Source organism: Anomaloglossus baeobatrachus, chromosome 10 (genome assembly GCF_048569485.1).
Source record: "Anomaloglossus baeobatrachus isolate aAnoBae1 chromosome 10, aAnoBae1.hap1, whole genome shotgun sequence".
Taxonomy (NCBI): Eukaryota; Metazoa; Chordata; class Amphibia; order Anura; family Aromobatidae; genus Anomaloglossus; species Anomaloglossus baeobatrachus.
In genome coordinates, this window is record NC_134362.1 from 112,355,904 (window position 1) to 112,383,894 (window position 27,991).

The 27,991-nt window shown below is 47.1% G+C and overlaps 1 protein-coding gene across 1 annotated transcript in view; it reads right to left on the reverse strand.

Moving 5' to 3' along the window:
• The window catches only part of CSTF3 (cleavage stimulation factor subunit 3), a 238,834-nt gene that overhangs the window by 17,970 nt on the left and 192,873 nt on the right, over nt 1-27,991 (reverse strand). Inside the window, exons 12-13 of the mRNA XM_075325610.1 lie at nt 10,236-10,352; nt 9,990-10,064 (exon numbers count right to left, since the gene is read on the reverse strand). Of these exons, the coding sequence (XP_075181725.1) occupies nt 9,990-10,064; nt 10,236-10,352 (192 nt within the window). The remainder of the gene's footprint in view (nt 1-9,989; nt 10,065-10,235; nt 10,353-27,991) is intronic.

Here is a 27,991-nt window from a genome sequence, read left to right on the forward strand (position 1 = left end):
ACTGAACTCTGTTTTTCCCACCTCAGGCTCTCCAAACTCCTCGGTGGGCATGGCCAACCGCCTGGCTCCACCCCCCGGGTGTGAACGTCAAGTCCTGAGAGGGGTGACTCAGGGGTTTTAAGGTTGGCTGCTGGTACCTTTTTAGGGGAAGGTGTTTGTGCAAGGGCCTACCTGTGACTACCTGGCTAATCCAGGGCGTCACACATGCTCAGCATGTCCAGCAGAACAATCTAAATTGTTTAAAATCACTCTTGGTCTCTCTATCGCTCTCTGTCGGTCGGTCTCTCCCTCTCACCCCCTCTCTCATACTCACCAATCATGGGCGCGACGCTGCACAGCTGTCACCCTGCGTTCGGTGGCAATTGGGGTAATTAGGAGTTAATTGCAGCCCATAGCTGCCACTAAGTCCTACGTTAATCATGGCAGCCGTCTATGAGAAACCCCCCATGATTAACCTGTAAGTGAAAGTAAATAAACACATACACCCAAAAAAATCCTTTATTTGAAATAAAAGACAAAAATACACCCTTTTTCACCACTTTATTAAAATCCCCAAATACCCCTCCAGATCCGACGTGATCCACAGAAGTCCCATGACGCTTTCAGCTCTGCTACATGAAGCTGACAGGAGCGGCCACAGACCATTACCGCTCTCTGTCAGCTCCACACAGCAACTGAAGTGAATCGCGCTGTCAGCGGGGATGTCACTGAGGTAGTGCTGGTGTGTGCATTAATGATGGGGGCGGTAGTACCTGCATGTGTGCGGTGATGATGGGGGCGGTAGTGCCACTGTGTGCGGTGATGATGGGTGCGGTAGTGCCGGGGTTTGCGGCGGTGATGATGGGAGTGGTAGTGCCGGGGTGTGTGCAGTGATGATGGGTGCGTTAGTGCCTGCGTGTGTGCGGTGATGATGGGGGTGGTAGTGCCAGGGTGGGGGCGGTGAAGATGGGTGCAGCAGTGCCGGGGTGTGTGCGGTGATGATGGGGGCGGTAGTGCCTGCGTGTGTGTGGTGATGATGGGGCGGTAGTGCTGGGGTGTGTGCGGTGATGATGGGTGCGGTAGTGCTGTGGTGTGTGCGGTGATGATGGGGGCGGTAGTGCCGCTGTGTGCGGTGATGATGGGGGCGGTAGTGACGGTGTGTGCGGTGATGATAGGGACGGTAGTGCCTGTGTCTGGGCGGTGATGATGGGGGCGGTAGTGCCTGCGTGTGTGTGATGATGATGGGGGCGGTAGTGCCAGGGTGTGTGCGGTGATGATGGGGGCGGTAGTGCCTGCATGTGTGCGGTGATGATGGGGGCGGTAGTGCCTGTGTGTGTGCGGTGATGATGGGGGCTCTCTCTCTCTCGGCTAAAGAAAACTAACGCAACGTGTTATTTCACAGGAATCTGTTGCCTTTATTATCACACTATTTACAACGCATCCGTCACATGCGTCACACAACGCATTGTGACGGATGCCAAACAACGCAAGTGTGAAAGTAGCCATAGCTGGTCCTGAAAGCCCCAAAGGCACAGCAGAGAGGTGAGACTCTGTCGCTTGTATCACCTTGTGTTCGTGCTGGGAATGTATGATATGTTCTTGCAGTGGTGTAACTAGAGTCCAGTGGGCCCCAGTGTGAAATTTGGACCTGCCCCCCCCACTCACACATGTTCTCACATGTACGGGCCCTTGTAGTGTTTTAACTTCTATCAAGACTTATGAACTGCCTCCCCTCCCCCTTCATTATGTAGTAATGTCCTCCGTCCTGGTATATATGCCCATCATCCTGGTGAATATGTCCTCATCCTGGTGTATATGACCCAATGCTGGTATATAAGGTCCTCATCCTGGTATGTATGGTCCACGTTGTCTCCATCCTGGTATATATGTTCCCATCCTGAGTTACATGGTCCCCAATCCTAGTGGGCATTCATGTCTGTTGGCAATTTTCTATGGACATTTTTCACATATCATGTGAACATCCTCACCTTGCACCTCAAATATCATAGATCTGAAACTTTCTGATGCTGCAATTAGCAATTTTCTGTGTGGGCAATTTTCCATGTGGGTAATTTTCCGTGTGGGCAATTTTCCGTGTGGGTATTTTTCCTATGGGCAATATTCATGTGGGCATTTTTCCTGTGGGCATTTTTCTGCTCACCGTTATAAAGAGCTCACTGAATTTGAGTATGATCTTATCGTAGGACACCCCCATTGTAACAAATTAGTTTGTGAAATTTCCCTTCTAAATAGGTCATGATCACCTATGAGTGATATTATTGAAAAGTTGAAGAGTTTAGAAATCACAGCAACTTAGATAAGTAGAAGCGATCACATAAAGTTACAGAGTGGGGTCAGCGGGTACTGGGGTACTTAGTCTATAAAAGTCCCCAATTCTCTGCGGACTCAATGACTACAGAGTCCAAACCTCCTCTAGCATTAATATCAGCACAAAATCTGTGCATTGGTGGCTCCATGGCATTGGTGTCTATCACCAAGCACAATGACAAGTGTCGGATGGAGTGGTGTAAAGCACATTAATTGGAGTCGGAAACATGGTCTATGGAGTGAGGAATGATACCTCTCTATGTGGTCAACTGATGAAGGAGTCTGGGTATGGCAAATGGCCTAGGCTCCATACTTTCAGTGAAGAGAAATCCTAATGCTTCTGCATACGGATACATTTTGGCAACTGTAGCTCGCAACTCTGTAGGAACTGTCCAGGCACCTGTCCTAACATTGTAGTATAGGTTTCTGTCTGTGTAAATAGACTGTGGTTATTTTATTTCTATCCTCCATAGATAAAATCATTGGAATTTGCTAACCGAATGTATTTAATGTATTTAAGAATTTACAATGACATTTCCTTTCTTTTCTATTCCCAAAAAACATCATAAACAATATACACCGTGTTCCAATTTATTATGCAAATAGGATTTAAGTTTTTTTAAATAAATAAATAGATGGTATTGTGTCTCAGGGCTCTCTGGATCACTGAAATCAATCTTAAATAGCTGTGAGCACAATTAAAGGAAAACTTCTTAAGGACGTTGCACATTATTAAAGCATCACTCCTGCGTTTTATTTCACCACTGGAGTGGTGCTTCTCGTCAAAGTACAGTCCCCTGTCCCTGATCTTACACTTACCCTCAGGAGTCTTTATCTGATATTAGTGTCGCTCCCATTGGTCTTCTGCAGTTTGTGGTCTGCCAGATCACTTCAGTGTTTCATAAGGTGCACTGAAGGTCACAACTCAATACAAGTCTATGAGAGCCTCGTTCTGTCTCTCATAGAACTGCATTGAAAGCTTGTGACGTAATGTTGCCGTCACAAGATACCTCAAAACCGGAGCAACACCGAAATGAGGTGGAAAAGCCTTAAAGTGAGTATAAGATCAGGGGCAGGGACCTTAGGTTAAAAGTACCACTATTGTGCTGAAAGAAAGCCCAAAAACGCTGGAGTCATGCTTTATGCAGGTCATACGTTTCAAGCAATATGGGAAATGAAAAGGATTGCTCTGCTGCTGAAAAGTGTCAAATAGTGCAATGCCTTGGACAAGGTATGAAAACATGAGATATTTCATGAAAACGTAAGCGTGATCATCGTATTGTGAAGACATCTGTGGCTGATACACAGCACAAATGGGTTTGTGCAGATAATGTATAATCAGGAAGGTTTCTGCAAGACAAATTCATTGGATTAGGAGAGCATCTGCTAAAATACCATTACAAACCGGCAAACAGGTATATGAAGCTGCTGGTGTCTATGGAGTCCCCTGAACCTCAAGGTGTAGGATCCTACAGAGGCTGCAGTTGTACATAAAGCTACTGTTCGGCCAACCCTAAACGGTGCTCAGAAGCAGAAATGGAGGCAGTGGGACCAGTCATACATGAAGACTAATTTTAAAACAGTCTTCTTTAATGATGAGTGCTGTGCAACCATGGATGGTCCAGATGCATGGTGTAGTGGATGGCTGGGGATGGCCACTATGTCCCAATAAACCTGCGATGTTAGCAAGGAGGTGGTGGAGTCATGTTTTGAGTCGGACTCATGGGGAGAGAATGTTGGCCCCTTTAGGATCCCTGAAGGTGTAAAAATGACCATGGCAAAGTATATAGTTTCTGATTAACCAATCGCTTCCATGGTACAAAAAGAAGAATCATGCTACGCGTAGCAATATCATCTTCATGCATGAAATGCACAATCTCAGGATGCAAAGAAACCTTGGCTGCTATCGGCATAAAAGAAAAAAAACTCTTGATGTATAAACCAGCCTCCCCTGACTAAATATAGAAAAAGGAAGATTTGTTATTCAGCTCACCACAACCAGGCTGATATTATCCCAGACTCATTTTCTTCAGCGATGCACAGACCACTCCATGGGCAAGACAGGATAAGTGAGAAGGTTGTTTTCAGCAGTTGCAAAAATAGAAAATCCAGTATCTTCTTCTTTAAAATTATCCAGTTTATTCAAACATATTAAAAATGATTAAAAATAGATCCATAAGTCCCTTACGCGCTTCAAGCTATTGCAGTTCTTAATCGTACAAATCCCATATATAGGCATCAACAGTTCTAATATACACTCCTGTCCACCATGACTCCCCACACAATTAACCCCTTCACGACCATGGACGGATATATCCGTCATGGAGCATGTCCCGTTAAGCCCCGCCCCCTGCCGCGGGCAGGCGGCGTTGATCGGCACACATATCAGCTGTTTTCAAAAGCTGAAATGTGTGCCTGCATGTTACGAGTGGAATCGCATTCAACCCGTAATATTAACCCCTTACATCTCGCTGCCAAAGTCTGGCAGCGAGATGTATATACGCGCGGTGAAGATTTTCACTTACTGCTGCCCCCACCGGAAGTCACGTGAGTGATCACGTGACTTTCGGTGGTTGCCATCGTAGCACAGGGTCATGTGATGACGCCTGCAGCTATGACGTTTCACTTTCGTTTTTCCTCGGCCGAGAGCAGAGAGAAACAGGAAGTGACTTAATCTGCTGTTTACAGTTGTATAGCTGTGATCAGCAGATAGATAAGAGCGATCGGATTGCTGATCGCTATAGCCCCCTAGGGGGACTAGTAAAATAATAAAAAAAACTAAAAAAAAAGTTTTAAAAAATAAAAAAAAAACCTAAAAGTTCAAATCACCCCCCTTTCCCCCCATTGAAAATTAAAGGGTTAAAAAATAAATAAATATACACATATTTGATATCGCCGCGTTCAGAAATGCCCGATCTATCAAAATATAAAATCAATTAATCTGATTGGTAAACGGCGTAGTGGCAAAAAAAATCCAAATGCCAAACTTACGTTTTTTGGTCGCCGCAAGTTTTACGCAAAATACAATAACAGGCGATCAAAATGTAGCATATGCGCAAAAATGGTACCATTAGAAACGACAGCTCGAGACCCAAAAAATAAGCCGTCACTGAGCCATAGATCCCGAAAAATGAGAACTCTACGGTTTTCGTAATATGGCGCAAAACGTGCGCCACTTTTATTGGACAAGCTTGTGAATTTTTTTTAACCCCTTAGATACAAGTAAACCTTTACATGTTTGGTGTCTACAAACTCGCACTGACCTCAGGCATCATACCCACACATCAGTTTTACCATATAGTGAACACCGTGAATCAAACATCCCAAAAACTATTGTGCCATCACACTTTTTTTTGCAGTTTTTCCACACTTGGAATTTTTTTGCGGTTTTCCAGTACACCATATGGTAAAACGTATGGTTTAATTTAAAAGTACAACTTGTCCCGCAAAAAACAAGCCCTTATATGGCAAGATTGACGGAAAAATAAAAAAGTTACGGCTCTTGGAAGAAGGGGAGCAAAAAACAAAAACGCAAAAACGGAAAGTGCCCCAGGGCTGAAGGGGTTAAGCACTTCCCTCATTAGATAAATAAACAATTCACCACAGGTTAAAAAAACATTAAACCCCATATTGCGCACAGCCTATGCTCAACTTCAAGCTTAAAAATTAAATTTCACATTAAATAAACCCACATAATACACACATCTGGATAGGATAATATCAGAGTAACTTTACTGCACATCAGAAAAAAAAAAGTTCCTAATAATACATAATATCAGTCTTGTAGTTCTGTCCCTATGGCCTCTTTCACACGTACGTGCCTCCGGTACGTGTTTGGCAGTTTTCTCACGTACCGGAGACACGTACACACGTAGACCTATGTATTCCTGTGGTTTTGGGCACATGTAAGTATTTTCGCACGGAACGTGTGTCCGTTCCGTACTTACGTGTGTCCGTGTGTTTCTCACGGCAACATGTCCGTTTTCTCTCCGGCATCACGGGTGTCACACGGAACGCAAACGTCTCACACGTAATGCAAACAGACCACACGGATGTGTTCCGTGTGACACGCAAAAGACATGTGTCTGTGAGAAAAAAACAAAAAAAACCAAAAACACTTTACTCACCTTCTCCAGCCCTCCTGTCTCTGCCGCTGCTGTCACTTGCTGCCGACCACCGCTCATTATGCTCATTGAATATTCACTTCACTGCGGCCGGAAGCCGCAGCAGTCGGCAGGACCGGAGACCGAAGATCAGCACCACGGACAGCAACGCCAGGGACAGGTGAGTAGAAAGTTCCCGTTCTCCGTGTGTTATCGCAGATAACACACGTAGCCCATAAACACGGCTCACGGAGGGCAAAACGCACCTCTGACACGTCCGTGAAAAACGTGCGTGGTTTTTCACGAACGTGTGAAAGAAGCCTAAGGCATACTAGCCTGCATCTTAAAAATCCACTGTGCCTCTCGTGCTTGTAGCAAAGAAATTCAAACCCCACCCAGTCTCGGTCTATTAATCACTTCAATTGTGGATACTGCAAAGCTATCAGGGCTCCCCTTATGTTGCTCAAGATGTTGCTATAAACTGTAACTCTAATTATCTTGTGTATCTAGCAAGTTGCATGGATTGTAAAGTACAATATATCGGGAGCACAGTATGGAAACTAAAATTAGGTTATCTGAGGACTAAGAGTAATCCTAACCTGTCAAAACAATCTGTCTGGTCTGTCACGCTACTTTCTTGAGCAACATCAGGGGAACCCTGGCAGCTTGGCAGTGTCCACGATTGAAGTGGTTAATAAACAGACAGGATGGGGATTGAATTTCTCTGTTACACGCAAGAGAGGCACAGTGGATTTTTAAGATGCAGACTAGTATGCCTTAAGGGCGCTTGTGAAAGCATCCGCCCCCGTAGTTTGTGCGTCACGGGCAAATCGCTGCCCGTGACGCACAATATCGCTAGTACCCGTCACACGTACTTACCTTCCTAGCGACGTCGCTGTGGCCGGCAAACAGCCTCTTTTCTAAGGGGGCAGTTCGTGCGGCGTCACAGCGACGTCACACGGCAGGTGTCCAATAGAAGCGGAGGGGCGGAGAGCAGCCGCATGAAAGTCACGCCCACCTCGTTGCCGGAGGACGCATTTACGGTGTTGTTCGTTGGTCCTGGGATGTCACACGTAGCGATGTGTGCTGCCTCAGGAACGACGAACAACCTGCGTCCAAACCATATTTTGGAAATGGACGATGTGCCAACAATCAACGATTTGGTAAGTATTTTGCATCGTTAGCGGTCCCTCGTATGTGTCACATGCAACGACGTCGCTAATGAGGCCGGATGTGCGTCACGAATTCCGTGACCCCAACGACATCTCGTTAGCGATGTCGTTGCGTGTAATGGGGCCTTTAGGGTCAGAACTACAAGACTGATATAATGTATCATTATTAGGATTTTTAAAGTTATTCTGATATTATCCTAGCCAGATGATGTGTTTATTTGTTATGTGGGTTTATTTAACCCTAGAACGCGTAACCATAGAAATCTACACTTTCACATACCTGGGGCCTTTTAGGCCTGTGTGCAAATAACATAACTGGAACTTAAATAACTGGAAATTACTAACAACTATATACCTGAGGAATATCTAGAGTTTCAAAATTCTAACTAAAGTAATCTTGCAGAAAAAAGAAAACAAGTAACCTACCAGGCCTGCGAGACCCCAGGTATGCATTCTAGGGTTAATGCAAAATTTAACTGTTAAACTTGAAGTTGTGGATAGGCTGTGCGCATATGGGGTTAAATGTTTTTTCAATATGCGTGCTGAATTGTTAATTTTTCTAATGGGGAAGGTGCTCAATTCTGTGGGGAGTCATGCTGGACAGGAGTGTATATTAGAACTATTGATAGCTATGTGGTGTTACTACAATTAAGAGCTGCAATAGCTTGAAAAGCATAAGTGACTTATGGATCTATTTTTAATATGCTTGAATAGATAATTTTAAAGAAGAAGATAGAGGATTTTCTATTTTTTCAACTGCTGGACACAACCTTCTCATTTATCCCCTGACCAAACCCTACTGAGACCCATTGGAGTATCATCAAGTAAAAGATCTATGCGGATGGGAGGCAGCTCACATCAAAACAGCTGTGATGGGAGGCTACTCTGACATCCTGCTAAGAAATTCAAGCTGAAACTGTCCAAAATCTCACAAGTTGAGCAGGAATTGTGAAGGTTGTAACAAAGAAGAGCCCTATGTTACATATCACTTCACTAGTTAAGATGTTTTTGATTTGGAAAAGCTTTTTGATTTCAGTCAATGTGACCTCTTAATGCTGCAAATTCAACAAGTGACAATTTTCAGTTGTTTATAATCTGCAAAATGCTTGCTTACTGTTGTGCATAATAATTTGGAACAGTACGTTTTGAGGGTTTTTTAGTTTTGAAAAAAAAAAATAATGTTCTCATTGAGAGGTTTTTCCCCCAAAAATGTGATTCATACGTTGATTTCCATTGAACATTTAGGAAAATCTGAGAAAAATGGCATTTTATTACAAACACAAACATCAGACAAAGAAACCTGGTTGTACAAGATCAACCAAACATGTGTATTATGCCCACAGGCATAAACAGGCAAGCTGTGCATATAAATAACAGACTATCAATCTACAAAAAAAGTGCTTGTGCTTAATCAAATAATATTAGTGTGACCAGTATATGGACTATTGCTTACCTATTGTAGCTGTGCCCTGTGTGTCCCCCTTGCCCCAATGTACGTTTCGCCTCTTCATCAGGGAGGCGAAGCGTACGTTGAAATATAGACATGCACAGTCTATACCAGACCAACCCTTTGGAAATATAGACATGCGCTGTCTATACCAGACTACCTCTTTGGAAATATACATGTGCGCTGTCTATATCAGTCCACCCTTTTGGAATTATAGTCATGCGCTGTCTATACTAGACCACCCCTTTGGAAATATAGATGTGCGCTGTCTATACCAGTCCACTCCTTTGGAAATATAGATGTGCTCTCTCTATAGCAGACCACCCCTTTAACACTGTCTGTTTAACCACCTAACACTTAACACTGTTCAACCACCCCTTGTCTCTTAATTGAGATCTGGTATTTGGAAACCAGCAAAATTCTGAATTTAGCATTGATCGTGAAATATTATATTATCTACCTCTATACATATATATATATATATATATATATATATATATATATATATATATATATATATATATATATATAAAAAAATCAAAAAGGGGGGAGCCAGCACTGCTTCAGAATGGCATGATTGAAAAGCAACAGGTAAGTGCTGCTATAAACAGTTCTACTTTTTCACATGTGAGGCCGTATGGCACATTTTAAATAAAAATATTTTGCAGTAGGACTGCCCGAGTAAGACTGTCCCAGAGAGAGTTGCCGTGACGTGGGTAGTAGCTCAAGAAAATGCAATTTTTTGCCAAAAAATCTCAAATTTTAAAATAGTACAGTTTGGAATTTTTAGTGCAGTGCACATCTTATAATACATGCCATTTTTTAGTTGAGCTGGCTTTTTTGTTTTTTCTTCATAATATTATATATATATATATATATATACACTATATATATATATATATATATATATATATATATATATATATACACACATACACACACACACATGCAAAATCTTACCAGTGTAGGGTCAATGTCTTCTATGGCAAGGAGTCTATTATATATACTGTGCGTTTTTTCATACTTCATGCGGCTCTACAATGAGAACATTTATAGTATATTTACATTATTTTTCTAAAAATATATTCAACAAACAATACTAGTATTCAAGCATTGTGTTGATCTTATGGGAGGAAATCTTGTGCTCATGTTTGTGGGTGAGAAGGTTTCTGTTACACATTATGATGGAAGTTGTCAGACACCAACCTCTTCATAGTCGGCATAGGCAAAATACAGCAGCATATTCTTTTTGAGCAGAGTACTAATTGCACGTTCATAAATATTGGCAGCTTCATCACTGAATAGTTTTGCGTTGTTCATATCCTGTAATGATAAGAAACAACATATAAACATAACACAACAAAAAATGGACAATAACTCCTTAACGCAATCTCACGTACATGTAGATTCTGGTGAAGATCGCATGTGGACAGGACTCAGTAACGGATATTAACCCCTTCACCCCCGACCACTAAAACATTCTAATGACCGGGCCATTTTTTGCAATTCTGACCAGTGTCACTTTGACAGGTAATAACTCTGGAACGCTTCTACGGATCCTAGCGATTCTGACATTGTTTCTTTGTGACATATTGTACTTCATGATAGTGGTAAATTTAGGCTGATATTTTTTGCGTTTATTTGTGAAAATTTCGGAAATTTTGAGAAAATTTCGCAATTTTCAAACTGAAGTTTTATGCCCATAAATCCGAGAATTATGTCACACAAAATAGTTACTAAATAACATTTCCCACTTGTCTACTTTACACCAGCGCAATTTTCAAAACAATTTTTTTTTTTTGGTTAGGAAGTTAGAAGGGGTCAACGTTCATCAGCAATTTCTAATTTTTCTAACAAAATTTACAAAATCATTTTTTTAGGGACCACATCACATTTGAGGTGACTTTGAGAGGCCGAGGTGACAGAAAATACCCAAACGTGACACCATTCTAAAAACTGTACGCCTCATACTGCTCAAAACCACACCCAAGAAGTTTATTAACCCTTTAGGTGCTTCACAGGAACCAAAGCAATGTGGAAGGAAAAAAATGAAAATTTTACTTTTTGACACAAAAATGTTACTTTAGCCATAACATTTTGCATTTTCACAAGGGAGAAAAGAGAAAATGCACCCTACAATATATTGTGCAATTTCTCCTGAGTATGCTGATACCCCATACATGGTAAAAATCAATTGTTTGGGCTCACGGCTGAGCTCGGAAGGCAAGGAGCGCCATTTGAATTTTTGAACGCAAAATTAGCTGCATTCATTAACGGACACAATGTCGGGTTTGAAGACCCCCTGAGGTGCCAAACCAATGGAGTTCCCCCACAAGTGACCCTATTTTGGAAACTAGAGCCCTCAAATAAATTTTTCTAGATGTGTGGTGAGCCCTTTGAACCCTTGGGGGCTTCACAGAAGGTTATAACGTTGAGCCGTGAAAAGAAAAAAAAAATTTTACTACAAAACTGTTGCTTCAACTAAGCAGCTTTTTTTTCACAAGGGTATCAGGAAAAAAAAGCACCATAAAATTTAATGTGCATTTTCTCCTGACTACGACGATACCCCATATGTGGTAAAAATCAATTGCTTGGGCACACAGCAGAGCTCTGAAGGGAAGGAGCGCTATTCGAATTTTTGAGCGCAAAATTAGCTGGACTCATTAGCGGATGCCATGTTGGGTTTGGAGACCCCTTGAGGTGCCTAAACAATGGAGCTTCTCCACAAGTGACCCCATTTTGTAAACTAGACCCCTCACTAAATGTATCTAGATGTTTGGTGAGCCTTTTGAACCCCCGGGGGCTTCACAGAAGTTGATAACGTTGAGACGTGAAAATATATATATATATATTATATATATATTTTTTTTTTTTACCATAAAACTGTTACTTGAACCAGGTAGCTTTTTTTCACAAGGGTAGCAGCAAAAAAAATGCACTATAAAACGTATTTTGCAAATTCTCCTGAGTACGTCGATATCTCATATGTGGTGGAAAGTAATTGTTTGGGCGCATGGCGGGGCTCAGAAGAGAAGGAGCGCTATTTGACATCAAAATTGGTTGGAATTATTAGCTGACGCAATGTCATGTGTGGAGACCCCCTATGGTGCCTAAACAGTGGAGCTCCCCCACAAGTGACCCATTTTGGAACTAGACCACTCAAGGTATTTATCTAGATGTTTGGTGAGCCCCTTGTACCCCCAGGGGCTCCTCAGAAGTTGATAACGTTGAGCCATGAAAAAACGGATTTTTGTGTACTCACCGTAAAATCGTTTTCTCTTAGCCATCATTGGGGGACACAGGACCATGGGGTGTTATGCTGCCTATCCATAGGAGGACACTAAGTAGATGCAAAAAGCATTAGCTCCTCCTCTGCAGTATACACCCCCTGGCCGGGCAACCTCAGTTTTAGTACACAAGCAGTAGGAGAAAAAAATAGTTAAAACTTATCTCAACGGAGGAACATGAGAAAAACGTCATAACCAAATAAGGTACTGAGAGAACCAAGGCCCAACAGGGCAACAGGATGGGTGCTGTGTCCCCCAATGATGGCTAAGAGAAAACGATTTTACGGTGAGTACACAAAAATCCGTTTTTCTCTGATGCCTCATTGAGGGACACAGGACCATGGGACGTCCTAAAGAAGCCCATGGGTGGGAAAAGATAAAAGAAGACAACACAACCCAAGGACTAGGAGCCAGTCCCAGACAGCCAGGAGCACCTACTGAGAGAGGTGCTCTACTGCCGTTTGCAGAATTTTCCTACCCAGATTTGCCTCAGCTGAAACCTGGGTATGGACTCTGTAATGCTTTGAAAAAGTATGTAGGCTAGACCAGGTCGCAGCCTTACACACCTGTTCCACTGAAGCCTGATGCCGAATGGCCCACGAAGCGCCAACTGCTCGCGTGGGATGAGCCTGCAGCCCACTAGCAATGGGCTTGAGTTGCAAGCGGTAGACTTCCTGGATCGCAGAGCGAATCCAGCGAGCCAGAGTTGCCTTTGAAGCTGCCTGTCCCTTCTTAGGCCCCCCAGGAATGACAAAGAGTCAGTTTTCCTAAAGGGGGTTGTCCTGGATATGTAATATCTGAGAGCTCTGACGAGGTCTAAAGAATGCAGAGACCTTTCCACCCTATGAACTGGGTGTGGACAAAAGGAAGGCAGAACAATGTCCTCGTTCAAATGAAACGGGGTAGGAACCTTAGGAAGAAAATCCGGAAGGGGGTGCAGAACCACCTTGTCCTGGTGAAAGATCAGAAAAGGCTCGCGGCAAGAGAGTGGTGCCAGCTCCGAAACCCGTCTGATGGACGTAATTGCCACCAGGAATGTTACCTTCCAGGACAGAAGAGCAAGGGAGGATTCCTTGAGGGGTTCAAAGGGAGACCTCTGGAGACCGTCCAGAACGAGACTGAGGTCCCATGGATCCAGAGGGCGTTTGTACGGGGGAACTAGATGGGTAACGCCCTGGAGGAAGGTCTTGACTTGCGTTTTTTGAGCCAGGTGGCATTGGTAGAAGATTGAGAGTGCTGAGACCTGCCCTTTAAGGGAACTAAGAGCAAACCCCGCTTGCAAGCCAGACTGCAGAAAATCGAGAATTTTGGGGGTGGCCAGAGGCATAGGCTGGACGTTAGTTTCCCTGCACCATGAAAAGAAAATTTTCCACGTACGGTGGTAAATGCGGGATGAAGCAGGCTTTCGGGCGCTGATCATGGTGGAGATAACTGCGGGGGAGAATCCCACTCTTGTTAATACCCAGGTCTCAATGGCCATGCCGTCAGCTTCAGGGCTCTGGAGTTCTGATGGGAAATGGGCCCTTGGGTCAGCAAGTCTGGGATGTCTGTAAGGCGCCATGGTACGTCTGCAAGCATTTGTACTAATTCGGCGTACCAGGCGCGCCTGGGCCAGTCCGGTGCTATCAGTATCACCGGGACTCCCTCTGCCTTGATCTTCCTGATTACCCGCGGCAGCAGGGGTAGAGGTGGAAATATGTAGGCAGGGGGAAGTGGTGCCAGGAGCAGACTAGAGCATCCGCGCCGATGGACTGCAGGTCGCGTGATCTGGATATGAACGCGGGTACCTTTGCGTTCAACCTTGAGGCCATTAGATCCACGTCTGGAGTACCCCAGCGAGTGCAGATGTGTACGAACACTTCTTGGTGGAGAGACCACTCTCCGGCGGCCAGGCCTTGGCGACTTAGAAAGTGTGCTGCCCAGTTCTCTACTCCCGGTATGTGTACCGCTGATATCACTGACCCCGTCGATTCAGCCCAGCTGAGGATCTTGTGGGCCTCAAGATAAGCTGCTTTGCTGCGGGTGCCCCCCTGCCGATTGATATAGGCTACAGCTGTCGCATTGTCCGATTGAACTCGAATCTGACGACCCTCTAGCAGAGGGCAGAACGACCTGAGCGCGAGAAAGATCGTGCGGATTTCCAGGATGTTTATGGGTAGGGAAGACTCCTGGGGCGTCCAACGTCCTTGAGCAGTGTGGTGCCGGTACACTGCTCCCCAGCCTAGGAGGCAGGCGTCCGTGGTCAGGACCAGCCAGTTCACTGGGAGAAAAGATCTCCCCTTCGATAGGGATGAGGGCCGAAGCCACCAGCGGAGTGCATACCTGACTGAAGGCGTCAGGTGAAGATGTTTGTCCAGGGAGAAGGGGTCTTGTCCCAGGCAGCTAGAAGGGCTAGCTGCAGTGGGCGGAGGTGCAGTTGAGCAAAAGGTACTGCCTCCATAGCCGCCACCATCCTGCCGAGCACCTTCATGCTGAATCGAATGGAGTGAGACGGAGGACGTAGAAGGCAGCGTACTGCTTGTCGAAGAGCGATCGCCTTGTTCTGAGGGAGATAGATCAAACCCCAACGGGTGTACAGGGACATGCCCAGGAAAGTGATGGATCGTGCTGGGACCGGGGATGATTTGTCTAGATTCAGTAGCCACCCTAAGCGGGATAGGGTGTCCACGGTGATCTGTACGCTGGTTGAACAGACACGGAAGGAAGGGGCTTTTATGAGGAGGTCGTCCAAGTAAGGGAGAACGACTACTCCCCTGGCGTGAAGGACGCCCATGGCGGCCGCCATGACTTTGGTGAAGACCCTTGGCGCAGTGGCAAGGCCGAAGGGTAGGGCTACGAATTGAAAATGGGAGTCCTGAACTGCGAAGCGGAGGAAGTTTTGGTGATCTGGAGCAATGGGTATGTGCAGGTACGCGTCCTTGATATCTATGGAGGCGAGGAATTCCCCTTCGACCATGGATGCAATAATGGACCTTAGGGACTCCATTCTGAATCTCCGTACGTGCACATGTTTGTTCAGGTGTTTGAGGTCCAGGATGGGTCGAACTGACCCATCCTTTTTGGGGACCACAAAAAGGTTGGAATAAAAACCCCTGAACTTCTCGTCGTCCGGGACGGGTATTATCACTCCTGCTGTTTGAAGCGAGTGGATTGCTGAGAAAAAGGCCTCGCGTCGTTTTTGAGTCTTTGGGGGGTTTGAGAGAAGGAACTGACTCGAGGGTCTGGTCCGAAATTCTATGTGGTAACCGGAAGACACAAGGTCTTGCACCCATTTGTCGTCTGAGGCGGCAGCCCAGATGTGTTAAAAGAGCCGCAGTCGACCTCCTACAATGAGTGTGTCTTCCGGGGTGCCAAAGGAGTCATGAGGGGGGAAAACGTCGTGGACGAGTCTCCCTAGTCCTGGACTGTTTCGGTCTAGGCTGCCATGACGAAGTGGGTCTCGGGGAGAGCTGAAAAGGTCGGTCCCTGCGTAGTCCGCGGCTAGTGGCGGGGGCAGAGCGGGATGTCGACCAACCAAATGAGTTCTGAAAAGAGCGGAACGAGGACTGTGGACGTCTGGTGAAGGTCGTTCTGGGCTTCAGCTGGGGAAGGGAGGTACTTTTTCCTCCCGTGGCGTCAGAAATGAGCTTGTCCAGACGTTCGCCAAACAATCGGTCTGGAAAAAAGGGAAGGCCCGTGAGAGACTTCTTTGAAGCAGAGTCCGCTCGCCATTGTCGGAGCCAGAGAGCTCTACGGATGGCTATGGTATTTGAGGCGGCAAAAGCGGAGCAGGTAGCAGCATCAATGGAGGTCTGCATGAGGTACTCCGCCGCAGCGGCAATTTGAGCTGTTACCTCTGTGACAGTATGAGGGGACTGGGATTCCTCAAGCGAAGTGTTAAGGGATTCTGCCCAGACAGAGATCGCCTTTGCGACCCACACAGAGGCAAAGGAGGGCGAGAGGGAGGAACCCGCAGCCTCAAAGGCAGAGCGGGCGAGGTGCTCCACCTGTCTGTCTGTCGGGTCCTTGATGGAGGAACCATCGGGTAAAGTCAGGAGCGTCTTAGTGGCAAGGCGGGAGACCGGGGGGGTCGACCGAGGGCGGATCGGCCCAGCCCTTAGGGGCAGGTGAGGCAAAAGAGTACCGGGACTTCATGAGTTTACGGTTACCGAAGCGCCTGTCAGGCTTCTCCCTTTGCTTTGTGAGGATATCCTGAAATTCTGGGTGATCAGCGAAAACCTTTTGGGGTTTCCTTGCCCTCTTAAAGGAGACCGCATGGTCAGTGGTAGTGGATGGGGGATCCTCCACGTAGTAATAGTAGCAGATACCCAATCAAATAGAATGTGAGATAGCAGGGTAAAATATAAAATATAACTTTTAATGGTGCTTATTAAAAACAGGGGAGAGAATCAAACAATTAACACACAAAGTGATAATCCAATAATGATAGAGATGTAAATCAACTGACAAACATCAGAATATCACAAAAGGTGCCTACTAGCAAACATATTTGCAGAGGCTCAAATACCTTAACAAGAAAGGCAAATAAATAGAACGGTCTCACCGGTATAGCTTTTGCTTCAGAACCCTGGTGATGGATGGATCGCAGAGGGGGACCTGTCGCCGGAGGACCGCGGGCAGTAACATTATGACATTTAGGACGTAATTTTACTGCCTGCGGTCGTTAAGGGGTTAAAGTAGGGACAGTGTCAGTGTATTAGGGTGAGCCGTCGTGGAACGGGGGCATCGCTAACTTTAGGATGTGTAAACTCCGTTGTCAGGTAGGGTAATCTTTAGGGCCTAGGCTAGTTTTGTCATAGGGCCCCCCCCCTTCTCCCCACTAATTGTATTTCCACCCACCTAGTCTCTCTCCCTGATGCCATCATCTATTTTCACATCGTGTCATCCCTGTTCATTGGTATCCACTATCAATAGTCCTGTGTAGTCCTTGCTTAATCTGCTACATACCCATGAGCTATAATTATGATCCAATTCTGATTTGGTTCATTTTCTGGCTGCGAGCAATTGTTTATCAGCAGGTATGTTACTTGCTTTTGATATAAATATTGCCTTGTTTTTTTCAGCCCATTTTGCAGTTATAGGGGTGATTTAACTAGCATATCTTGTGACCCCCTTTTAATACAGCATTGTGAACATATACACTTTGTATTTTTCTTTTCATTATTTGTGCCAGATTTCTGTTGTGATTGGGGTTTTTGGTGCCATATGAGTGGGTTGCGTCTGTTGTAAACAGTAACTTTATTGGACCTTCCAGTGGAACGTCAGGTCCGTTTATAACTCCATTGGCACTACGGGCTCTTTTGCCTAACATCCTAAGGATTTGGATGTGCAGGCGCCTATGAGCACCGTAGGTATAGGTCCTTTGCGCACGCGCGACTTACCCTGTATTGATGTCTCTTATCTGAGTCTCATTATTATCGGGGCGCGCATGCGCGGTTGTGTACCGTCCCTTGGATCGGGTGCGCACGCGCGATTAGCCCAGTCGCTATCCCTATTATGTGCACACTATATCTTTGCCCGCTTTGATGGAATGTTATGCACCTCATTACTTCTGATTAGGGGCATTATTTTCCCTAATTTTTGATAAATTTATTTACACGTAGCGGGCGCATGCGCAGTACATGCCTTATGCCCGAGGAGGTCACATGATCTTGCTCAGCCAATGAGCGCACAACTGTTTCTCCCCGCCTCTATTTAAACTTTTGATTCTTTTCAATCTGGTTAGGCGTCTACCTCTGCACAAGAGGTGTTTTACCCTTGGCTTTACAAATCCAGGAAAGCTCCCCTGATGAGTGTGACAAGATGAAACGTGTAGGGAGACTGGAGCACGCCGTTCTTGGATCTCAATTTGAGGGGTTGGTGGTAGCTGTGTACTAAACAGCTCCCCCTCTGCGATCCATCCATCACCAGGGTTCTGAAGCAAAAGCTATACCGGTGAGACTGCTCTATTTATTTGCCTTTCTTGTTAAGGTATTTGGGCCTCTGCAAATATGTTTGCTAGTAGTCACCTTTTGTGATATTCCGATGTTTGTCAGCTGATTTACATCTCTATCATTATCGGATTATCACTTTGTGTGTTAATTGTTTGATTCACTCCCCTGTTTTTAATAAGCACCATTAAAAGTTATATTTTATATTTTACCCTGGGATCCTCCACATGCAGAGTTTGGTTGATTGCTGCTATAAGGGAGTCTATTGCAGTTTGATCATCTGGGGAGGGAGAAATCAAGGAATCATCCTGGTACAAACAGCATTCTCCCTCCTCCAGCTCTTCAGAAGCCGTGGAGCGTGTGGGAGAGCCTGCCCTGTGTGCTCCCGAGGGAGAGCCATGGGGGCCATGAGAGGGTGCTGGAGACACCCGGCCGTGTGCTCTTTTCCTGATCCCTGCAACCGGTGAAGCATGGGCCCGGATTACCTCAGAAGAATCCTCCATAGGGGTATCTTCAGGCTGCGTTCCGTCCAGGGGCCCAGAAGGGTGTGGAGGATGACATTGCATAGCCAGCACCAGGTTCTGTGACAGTTTTTCCATGGATTGGGACAGAAACTGTGCCCATTCCGGTGGGCTGGGAGCCCTAGCTCTGGGCTGACTGTTGCAGCGGTGGTGGCGGGAAGGATCTTGGGGGGCTATAGGGGCACAGGATTCACAGTGAGAAGAGGTGTGTTTACGTGGTAGCTCAGCGTGGCAGGCAGTGCAGGCTGAATAATAGACTATGTGAGCCTTAGCACTCTTAGTACCCTTAGAGTTCTGCATGTTCCTAATAGGAGTATGCCAGGAGGGGGAGCAATGATATGCAGAGCTACAAGTGAAGCAGTGGGAAGCAAGGATTGTATTTGCTTCTGTACCTCACCAGAATCAGCCGATGGCCCTGCGTCCTCAGGAAGGAGTCTCTGTGGAGATCTTCGCGCGTTTTCCGGGGGGGGGGGGCTTATCGCGGCCCGTGGGGGGTGGGGCTTAGCGCTAAAAGAGCGCCAAGAAGAAGTCAGTGTGCCCCCCCTGCTGTGGGTAGTAAAAAACGGCGGGAAGGGAGCTTCTGAGTCATCACGCAGCTACCAGTAGATTATCTCTGCAAGAGTCTCTGCAATCAGTAAGGGACTCCCATTCCTACAGCCAGCACGCAGCTAGAGGGAATAAACACTGAGTTTATGAGCCCTGGGAGCCCTCCCCCCGCCACCGTTAAATTATCTCTGCAGGATTCCCTGCAATCAGCAAGGGACTTTCCCCTCCTCCAGCCAGCAAGCTATGGTGGGAATAAAGACTGTAAATTCAGTAATCCTGGGAGTCTTCCCTGCACCGTCTTTCTCCCTTTGTCTGGGAAACCAGTCAGGGGGGATCTCACCTTAACACTGCCTCAGTCCAGGCAGTGGAAATAGCAGAATCAGCCTGCTGTGTCCGCCCACACAGGTGCAATGTATCAACTCAGAGCCTGCAAGCAGGGGCTGAGGAATTGTGCCTCTGCCCTGGGCTCTGGAAAATCGGTGTCTGTGGGACCCGTCGTCCGGTAAAAGGCAGCCCAGGATCCAGCGTTGCAGAAGGGGGTACGTGGAGGCAACACTCCACGTTCCCGCCCATTAATGGTATTGGGAGATCGGTCCCTAAGGGAAACCGTCGCCCTCAAAAAATAACAAAACCTTGAAAAGATGTGCCTCCTACAGACACTAAGCTAAAACTGAGGTTGCCTGGCCCGGCCAGGGGGTGTATACTGCAGAGGAGGAGCTAATGCTTTTTGCATCTACTTAGTGTCCTCCTATGGATAGGCAGCAAAACACCCCATGGTCCTGTGTTCCCCAATGAGGCGTCAAAGAAATCATTTTTTTTCCCCCACAAAATTTTTGCTTCAACCAGGTAGTTGTTTTTTTTTTTACAAGGGTATCAGGAAAAAATTCACCATATTGCACGTATTGTGCAATTTCTCCTGAGTACGCAGATACCTCATATGTGGTGGAAATCAATTGTTTGGGCGCACGGCAGGGCTTGGAAGAGAAGGAGCGCCATTTGACTTTTCAAACGCACAGACGCCGTGCAGTGATGTGCATCACTGATCGGCTGCTGCAGGACGCACGGACGAGACACAAAAAGCGACCGGGGATATGGAAAAAAAAAAAGTCACGCTTACAATTGAGCGCGGATTCCTCCTGGAATTGCAGAGAAACTGCAGGAGGAATAGAAGGCAGCAAGATGGACGGCTTATTACAGGAGCAGCAGGCAGGAAGTTGGACAGCTTATGTGTGAGGACCCAGGAAGGACCCAGCGATGGAGGCAGATGTGAGCAGACCAATGAAGATCTCGGACAACCCGGTGACAGCAGGTAGGGGACGTCAGAGAGGGACAGCAGATGGAGAGGGGGGAGGTGGAGACTGGAAAAGCAGAGGCAGAAGAATGAGAGCAGAATAGAGATCGCGCGGGGGTGGGGTCAGATCGGGGGGGCACATCGGCAGGAGGGCACAACGGCAGGGGGCAGGTGCATCACGGGAGCGCGCAGGGGCCATCACGGGAGTGCGCAGGGGCCATCACGAGGAGCAGGAGCAGCAGCGGCAGCAGCGTTGGCGTTGTACTACAAGTACCAGCCAGTGCACGCTGCAGATATGCTGGGGGTGGGCTCCCCAGGCCAACACAAGCCTGGGGAGGGCGGTCACCTCCAGATCAGACCACCCCACTGCACGCTGATTGGAGCGATTGCGCGTCATAGCACGATCGTTCCAATCAGTGCTGCAGGGTGTGAGGGGGCACCATGTTTGATCTCAAGCTATGATCTGCTGCAGCACCTCTTGGCAGGATCTCACATGATAGCAATGATTGAGGCATTGTTTTAGCCGAAACCAGTGCGATCGATGTGGTTGGCGGTTGAGATTTGAACAGCCAATCACAACGATCGTCGATAGGGGGTGGTGATGCCACCACCCCCGGGGTCAAGCAAAGGTCTCCTGCTGTAAGAAACAGCAGGGGACATCATTTGAAAGCCATTGCTATGGCCACGGCAATCAAATGAACTTTAGGCAGTAAAGTTACGTCCCTGGTCGATAAGTCATGTAAAAATAGGACGTAACTTTACTGTCCGCAGTCATGAAGGGGTTAAATAACAGTAATCTGTCTGTAAGAGCCACGGGTGGATACCACTGTAGATCTCTGACAGCATCATTTAAATGGAACGAGCAGCACTATTCCAGCTTGCGGCTTAGATCGGTTCCTTGTGATGCGAGCATGGGACACCAATAGATTACTTTGGCAGGCGGGGGCATTCTGAAGGCCCCCCATCATGGCCACCTTGGTACTCATCAAAAGCTGAGATATATGGTGACCAAGACTTCCATTGTATACTGAAATGCTTTAGTATTGCAGTAAGCTGTGTAAGCAATTGGAGATTGCAGGCTGACATCGCCTGAGGGGACTAAAAGTTGAAGTAAAAACAAGAAAGGTTTAAAATCTAAAAAAAAACAACCAAAAAGTAAACAAAAAAAGTTGAAATAACCCCCCTTTTCCGCCACTAAAAATAAAAAATGAAATAAACATATGTACAATCGCCGCATTCATAAAAGTCTGATGTATCAAAATATAAAATAATTAACCCAATTAGTAAACGCTGTAACCAAAACATCAGAACGCCAGAAATGTGCTGTTTGGTCACTATTCCTCTGTAAAAAATGCCATAAAAACAGATCAAACTTCTGAAAACAGCCAAAAATAGTGTATCTAAAGCCATCAGCTTGTCACACAATAAAAAAAAGCCCTCACCCAGCTAAAGCAATGGAAAAACAAAAATGTTACAAGTCTCCGGATATGGCGACTCAAACAAAACATTTTGTTTTACAAATTTCTGATTTTTTTTCTCCACTGCAATAAAAAAAATCAATACATAAGTTTATCGGCGTAATCGTAGTGACCCGAGAAGCATGATTCAGAATATTTTTTTACCACAGAATGAACGGCTAAAAACAAAATAGAAAAAAAAAGTCAGAATTTCACTTGTTTCCTAATTTCACCACATCTGGAACTTTTTTCCTATTTTTCAGTACACTGAATAGTAAAATGAATGGTGTCAAGACTAAAACTTGTCCTACAAAAGACAAGCCAACATATGGCTATGTGGACGGAAAAATAAAGTTATGGCTCTTGGAAGAAGCAGAAAAAAAAAAGCACAAAAAACGAAAATAGGCTGCGGATGGAAGAAGTAATGCAGGCTGAGAACAATATTCTGTGCGTTAGATTAATCAATAAATCAAGAAATATAAATGTGCCACAAAATGTAGGCAGGTTAAATTGCAGAGCCTGGTGTTAAAATATAATGAAAAAACTCCACAATCAACAAATGAGTTAGTAAATAATCCAAAGATGTACATGCATCAATTGTATACATTTAATGATCATTTTTCTCTTGCTAGACCTGCTGCCATGTAGTCTTCTTTATTCTTGAGCTCTGTATAACCCTGCCCCCTCCACGGATTGGCAGCTTTCTGCTTATACACACAGAAAGTCACCAATCAGTGGCATAGGTGTGGTTATATATGGCTCAGCATTCACAGAACTGGTAGATCTGCAGCAGATAAAAATGTGATTCTATCAACACAGCAGCAAGTAGCTAAGTAACACACAGCTGGAATCAAGGTCTCTGCCATTATTTCATGCTGCTCTCAGATGGGGTAATAAAACTTGGTGACAGATTCTCTTTAAGAGTTTTGTGAAATGTACAAGTTTCTTTTGCTCGGGGTTGTGATCAGAATCATCATATGCAGCAGTTGCATTATTAACCCCTTCACGACCTTTGACGGATCTAGCCGTCATGGTGCCCTGGTACTTAAAGACCCATGACGGATACATCCGTCATGGCGGAATCACGGCACCAGAGCACCGGGCACCGCCATCGGTTTTAAAAAACTGTAGATTCGGGAAGGAGAGGACTTGTACCTGACCTCAGGAGGGGTGGTGTCTCCTTCCCGGACCTACAGAGGCTGTGATTGGCTGACGAACGCTGCTCAGCCAATCACAGCCAGTGTTATCTTTCAGCCATTGAAAATGGCTGAAGCATTGAAATCCAGCTATGTCAGTGCAGCTGCAGCACTGGCCATTGGCTGGAGCTCAGTGTGCTTTACTGCACCCGCCCCCGGCTCTGATTGGAGAGATCGGCCTTGTGACCCATCTCTCCAAGCAGTACCGTGCATCTGAGACCGGGTGAGCTCGCTGTAGGAGATCACTCTCCTTAGCTTCTCCCTCCGTGGAATATTAGGAGAGCGATCCCTGCGGGCACCCATCTGTGAGTCACAGCCCCCGATCCACCGCTGCCCTGCTCCATGTGCTTCGCCCCTGCTCTCCCGCTGCGCCCCTGCATCTGACGCCGCTACTCTCCCCCTGCATGTGACGCCGCTACTTTCCGGCTGCGCCCCTGCATGTTACGCCGCTACTCAGCAGTAAGAAAGCAGTGGCGTCAGATGCAGGGGGGCGCAGCGGCGTCAGATGCATGGAGGCATCTGACGCCACTGCTCTCACGCTGCGCCCCCCCCTGCATCTGACGCCACTGCTTTCTTTCTGCTGCCTGCTTGTATCTGCCGCTCCACCGCCCCTGCCGCTTCACCGCCCCTGCATCTGCCGCTCCACCGCCCCTGCATCTGCCGCTCCACCGCCCCTGCATCTGCCGCTCCACCGCCCCTGCATCTGCCGCTGCACTGTCCCCATTAGCCACTGCACTCTCCCCATCAGTCGCTCCACCGCCCCTGCATCTGCCGCTCCACCGCCCCTGCATCTGCCGCTGCACTGTCCCCATTAGCCACTGCACTCTCCCCATCAGTCGCTCCACCGCCCCTGCATCTGCCGCTGCACTCTCCCCATTAGCCACTGCACTCTCCCCATTAGCCACTGCACTCTCCCCATTAGCCACTGCACTCTCCCCATCAGCCGCTCCACCGCCCCTGCATCTGCCGCTGCACTCTCCCCATTAGCCACTGCACTCTCCCCATCAGCCGCTGCACTCTCCCCATCAGCTGCGCCGCCGCACTCTCCCCATCAGCCGCTCCACCGCCCCTGCATCTGCCGCTGCACTCTCCCCATCAGCCACTGCACTCTCCCCATCAGCCGCTCCACCGCCCCTGCATCAGCCGCCGCACTCTCCCCATCAGCCGCCGCACTCTCCCCATCTGCCGCTCTACCGCCCCTGCATCTGCCGCTGCACTCTCCCCATCAGCCACTGCACTCTCCCCATCAGCCGCTCCACCGCCCCTGCATCTGCCAATGTACTCTCCCCATCAGCCACTGCACTCTCCCCATCAGCCGCTCCACCGCCCCTGCATCTGCCGCTGCACTCTCCCCATCAGCCACTGCACTCTCCCCATCAGCCGCTCCACCGCCCCTGCATCAGCCGCCGCACTCTCCCCATCAGCCGCCGCACTCTCCCCATCTGCCGCTCTACCGCCCCTGCATCAGCCGCTGCACTCTCCCCATCAGCCACTGCACTCTCCCCATCAGCCGCTCCACCGCCCCTGCATCTGCCAATGTACTCTCCCCATCAGCCACTGCACTCTCCCCATCAGCCGCTCCACCGCCCCTGCATCAGCCGCCGCACTCTCCCCATCAGCCGCCGCACTCTCCCCATCTGCCGCTCTACCGCCCCTGCATCTGCCGCTGCACTCTCCCCATCAGCCACTGCACTCTCCCCATCAGCCGCTCCACCGCCCCTGCATCAGCCGCCGCACTCTCCCCATCAGCCGCCGCACTCTCCCCATCTGCCGCTCTACCGCCCCTGCATCTGCTGCTGCACTCTCCCCATCAGCCACTGCACTCTCCCCATCAGCCGCTCCACCGCCCCTGCATCTGCCAATGTACTCTCCCCATCAGCCACTGCACTCTCCCCATCAGCCGCTCCACCGCCCCTGCATCAGCCGCCGCACTCTCGCCATCAGCCGCCGCACTCTCCCCATCAGCCACTGCACTCTCCCCATCAGCCGCTCCACCGCCCCTGCATCAGCCGCCGCACTCTCCCCATCAGTCGCCGCACTCTCCCCATCTGCCGCTGCGCCCCTACACCTGCCGCTTCGCCCCTGCATCTGCCACCTCACTCCCCCATCAGCCTCGTCGCCCCTGCATCTGCCACCTCACTCCCCCATCAGCCTCTGCCCCCTCCCTGATCTGCTGCCTGCTCTCTCCCATCCCCTTAATCCTCTGCCCCCTCTCCCCCCTCCCGGATCTGCTGCAATCCTGCTGCCTAGATCCATTCTGTAAGGTAGCTATCCCCAATCTCACCTCCCACTCCCATTCCACCCTTCCCCTCGCCCCCCCTTCCTCCGCCGCTCCTCCATCCGCCGCGCCCTCTCCCATCCTCCACCGCGCCCCCTCTCCCATCTTCCGCCGCCCCCTCTCCCATCCTCCGCCGCGCCCTCTCCCATCCTCCACCGCGCCCCCTATCCCATCCTCCGCTGCTCCTGCATCCGTTGCTCCCTCTTCTATCCTCCATCCATCTTTTTTCCATCCCACCTAGTCCCCCCCCTTTTTGCAGCACATCCGTGCATTCGTCCTAATTTTTTTTATGTAAACTAAGAAAGAAATACAAATAAACTTAGTGTAGGGCCAGTAAAATTATACTGTAGTAATCGTCAATTACAGTATTTTTTACTGAATATTGTAAGGGTCAGCTCAGTGCCACACGTGAGAGCGATGGACAAGCCTCACTCCGCATCATCCGGCACGGTCGCTCTCTTCCAGACAGGAGTGTGCGGCTGTGTCGGGTGATGCGATGCGAGATTTGTGCATTGCTCTCACGTGTGGCACTTGCTTTAGTGTCAGTTGCAGGCGCTCATTATATATATATATTATTTTTTTTTTTTTTACTGACGTCTGTATTTTTTATTTTGCCAAACTAATATTTCTTTGTATGGGGGGGGGTCTAGTTTCCAACATGGGGTCACATGTGGGGGAGCTCCACTGTTTGGGCACATCAGGGGGATCTCCAAACGCAACATGGTGCGGCTAACAATTCCAGCTAATTTTCCATTTAAAAAGTCAAATGACGCTCCTTCCCTCTGGAGCTCTGCCGTGCGCCCAAACAGTGGTTTTCTGCCACATATGAGGTATCAGCGTACTCAGAACAAATTGCCCAACAAATTTTGCGGTCCATGTTATCCTGATACCCCTGTAAAAATTAAAAAATTGAGCCTAAAATAACATTTTTGTGGAAAAAAAAGTACTTTTTTGTTTTTATGCCTCAATGTATGAAGCACGTGAGGGTTCAAAGTGCTCATTACCCATGTAGATTTATGCCATGGGGGTCTAGTTTCCAAAATGAGGTCACTTGTGGGGGAGCTCCATTGTTTAGGCACCTCAGCGGGTCTCCATTCGCAACATGGCGTACGCTAATAATTCCAACCAATTTTGATGTGAAATGGCGCTCCTTCTCTTCTGAGCCCCGCCGTGTGCCCAGACAATTACTTTCCACCACATATGAGGTATCTGTGTACTCAGGAGAAATTGCACAATACATTTTATGGTGCATTTTTTCCTGATACCCTTGTGGAAAAAAAAGCTACCTGGTTGAAATAACAATTTCATGGTAAAAAAAAATATATATATTTTCACGGCTGAACATTCTAAACTTTTGTGAAGCCTCCAGGGGTTCAAAGTGTTCAGTAAACATCTAGAAAAATTCAATGAGGGGTCTAGTTTCCAAAATGGGGTCACTTGTGGGGGAGCTTTAATGTTTAGGCACCTCAGGGGGTCTCCAAACACAACATGGCATCCACTAACGATTCCAGACAATTTTGCGTTTGAAAAGTCAAATGTCGCTCCTTGCCTTCCGAGCCCTGCTGTGCGCCCAAACATTTGATTTCCACCACATATGAGGTATCTGTGTACTCAGGAGAAAATGCACAATACATTTTATGTTGCAATTTTTCCTGATTCGCTTGTGGAAAAAAAAGCTACCTGGTTCAAGTAACAATTTCGTGGTAATTTTTTTTTTTTTTATTTTCACGGCTCAAAGTTATTAACTTTTGTGAAGCCCCCAGAGGTTCAAAGTGCTCAATAAACATCTAGATAAATTCCACGAGGGGTCTAGTTTCCAAAATGGGGTCACTTGTGGGGGAGCTCCATTGTTTAGACACCTCAGGGGGTCTCCAAACACAACATCGCATCTGCTAATTATTCCAGACAATTTTGCTTTCAAAAATTCAAATGATGCTCCTTCTCTTCCGAGCCTTGCCGTGCGCCCAAACAATTGATTTCCCCCACATATGAGATATCGGTGTACTCAGGAGAAATTGCACAATTAATTTTATGGTGCATTTTTCCTGATACCCTTTTGAAAATGCTAAATTTTATGGCTAAAGTAACATTTTTGTGTAAAAAAGTAAAATTTTCATTTTTTACCTTCCACATTGCTTTGGTTGCTGTAAAGCTCCTAAAGGGTTAATAAACTTTTTGGATGTAGTTTTGAGCAGTGTGAGGGGTGCAGATTTTAGAATGGGGTCACTTTTGGGTATTTTCTGTCACCTAGGTTTCTCAAAGTCACTCCAAATGTGATGTGGTACCTAAAAAAATTTTTTTTGTAAATTTTGTTGGAAAAATGAAAAATTGCTGATGAACTTTGAACCCCTCTAACTTCCTAACGGAAAAAAAATTTGTTTCGAAAATTGCGCTGGTGTAAAGTAGACAAGTGGGAAATGTTATATAGTAACTATTTTGTGTGACATATCTCACAG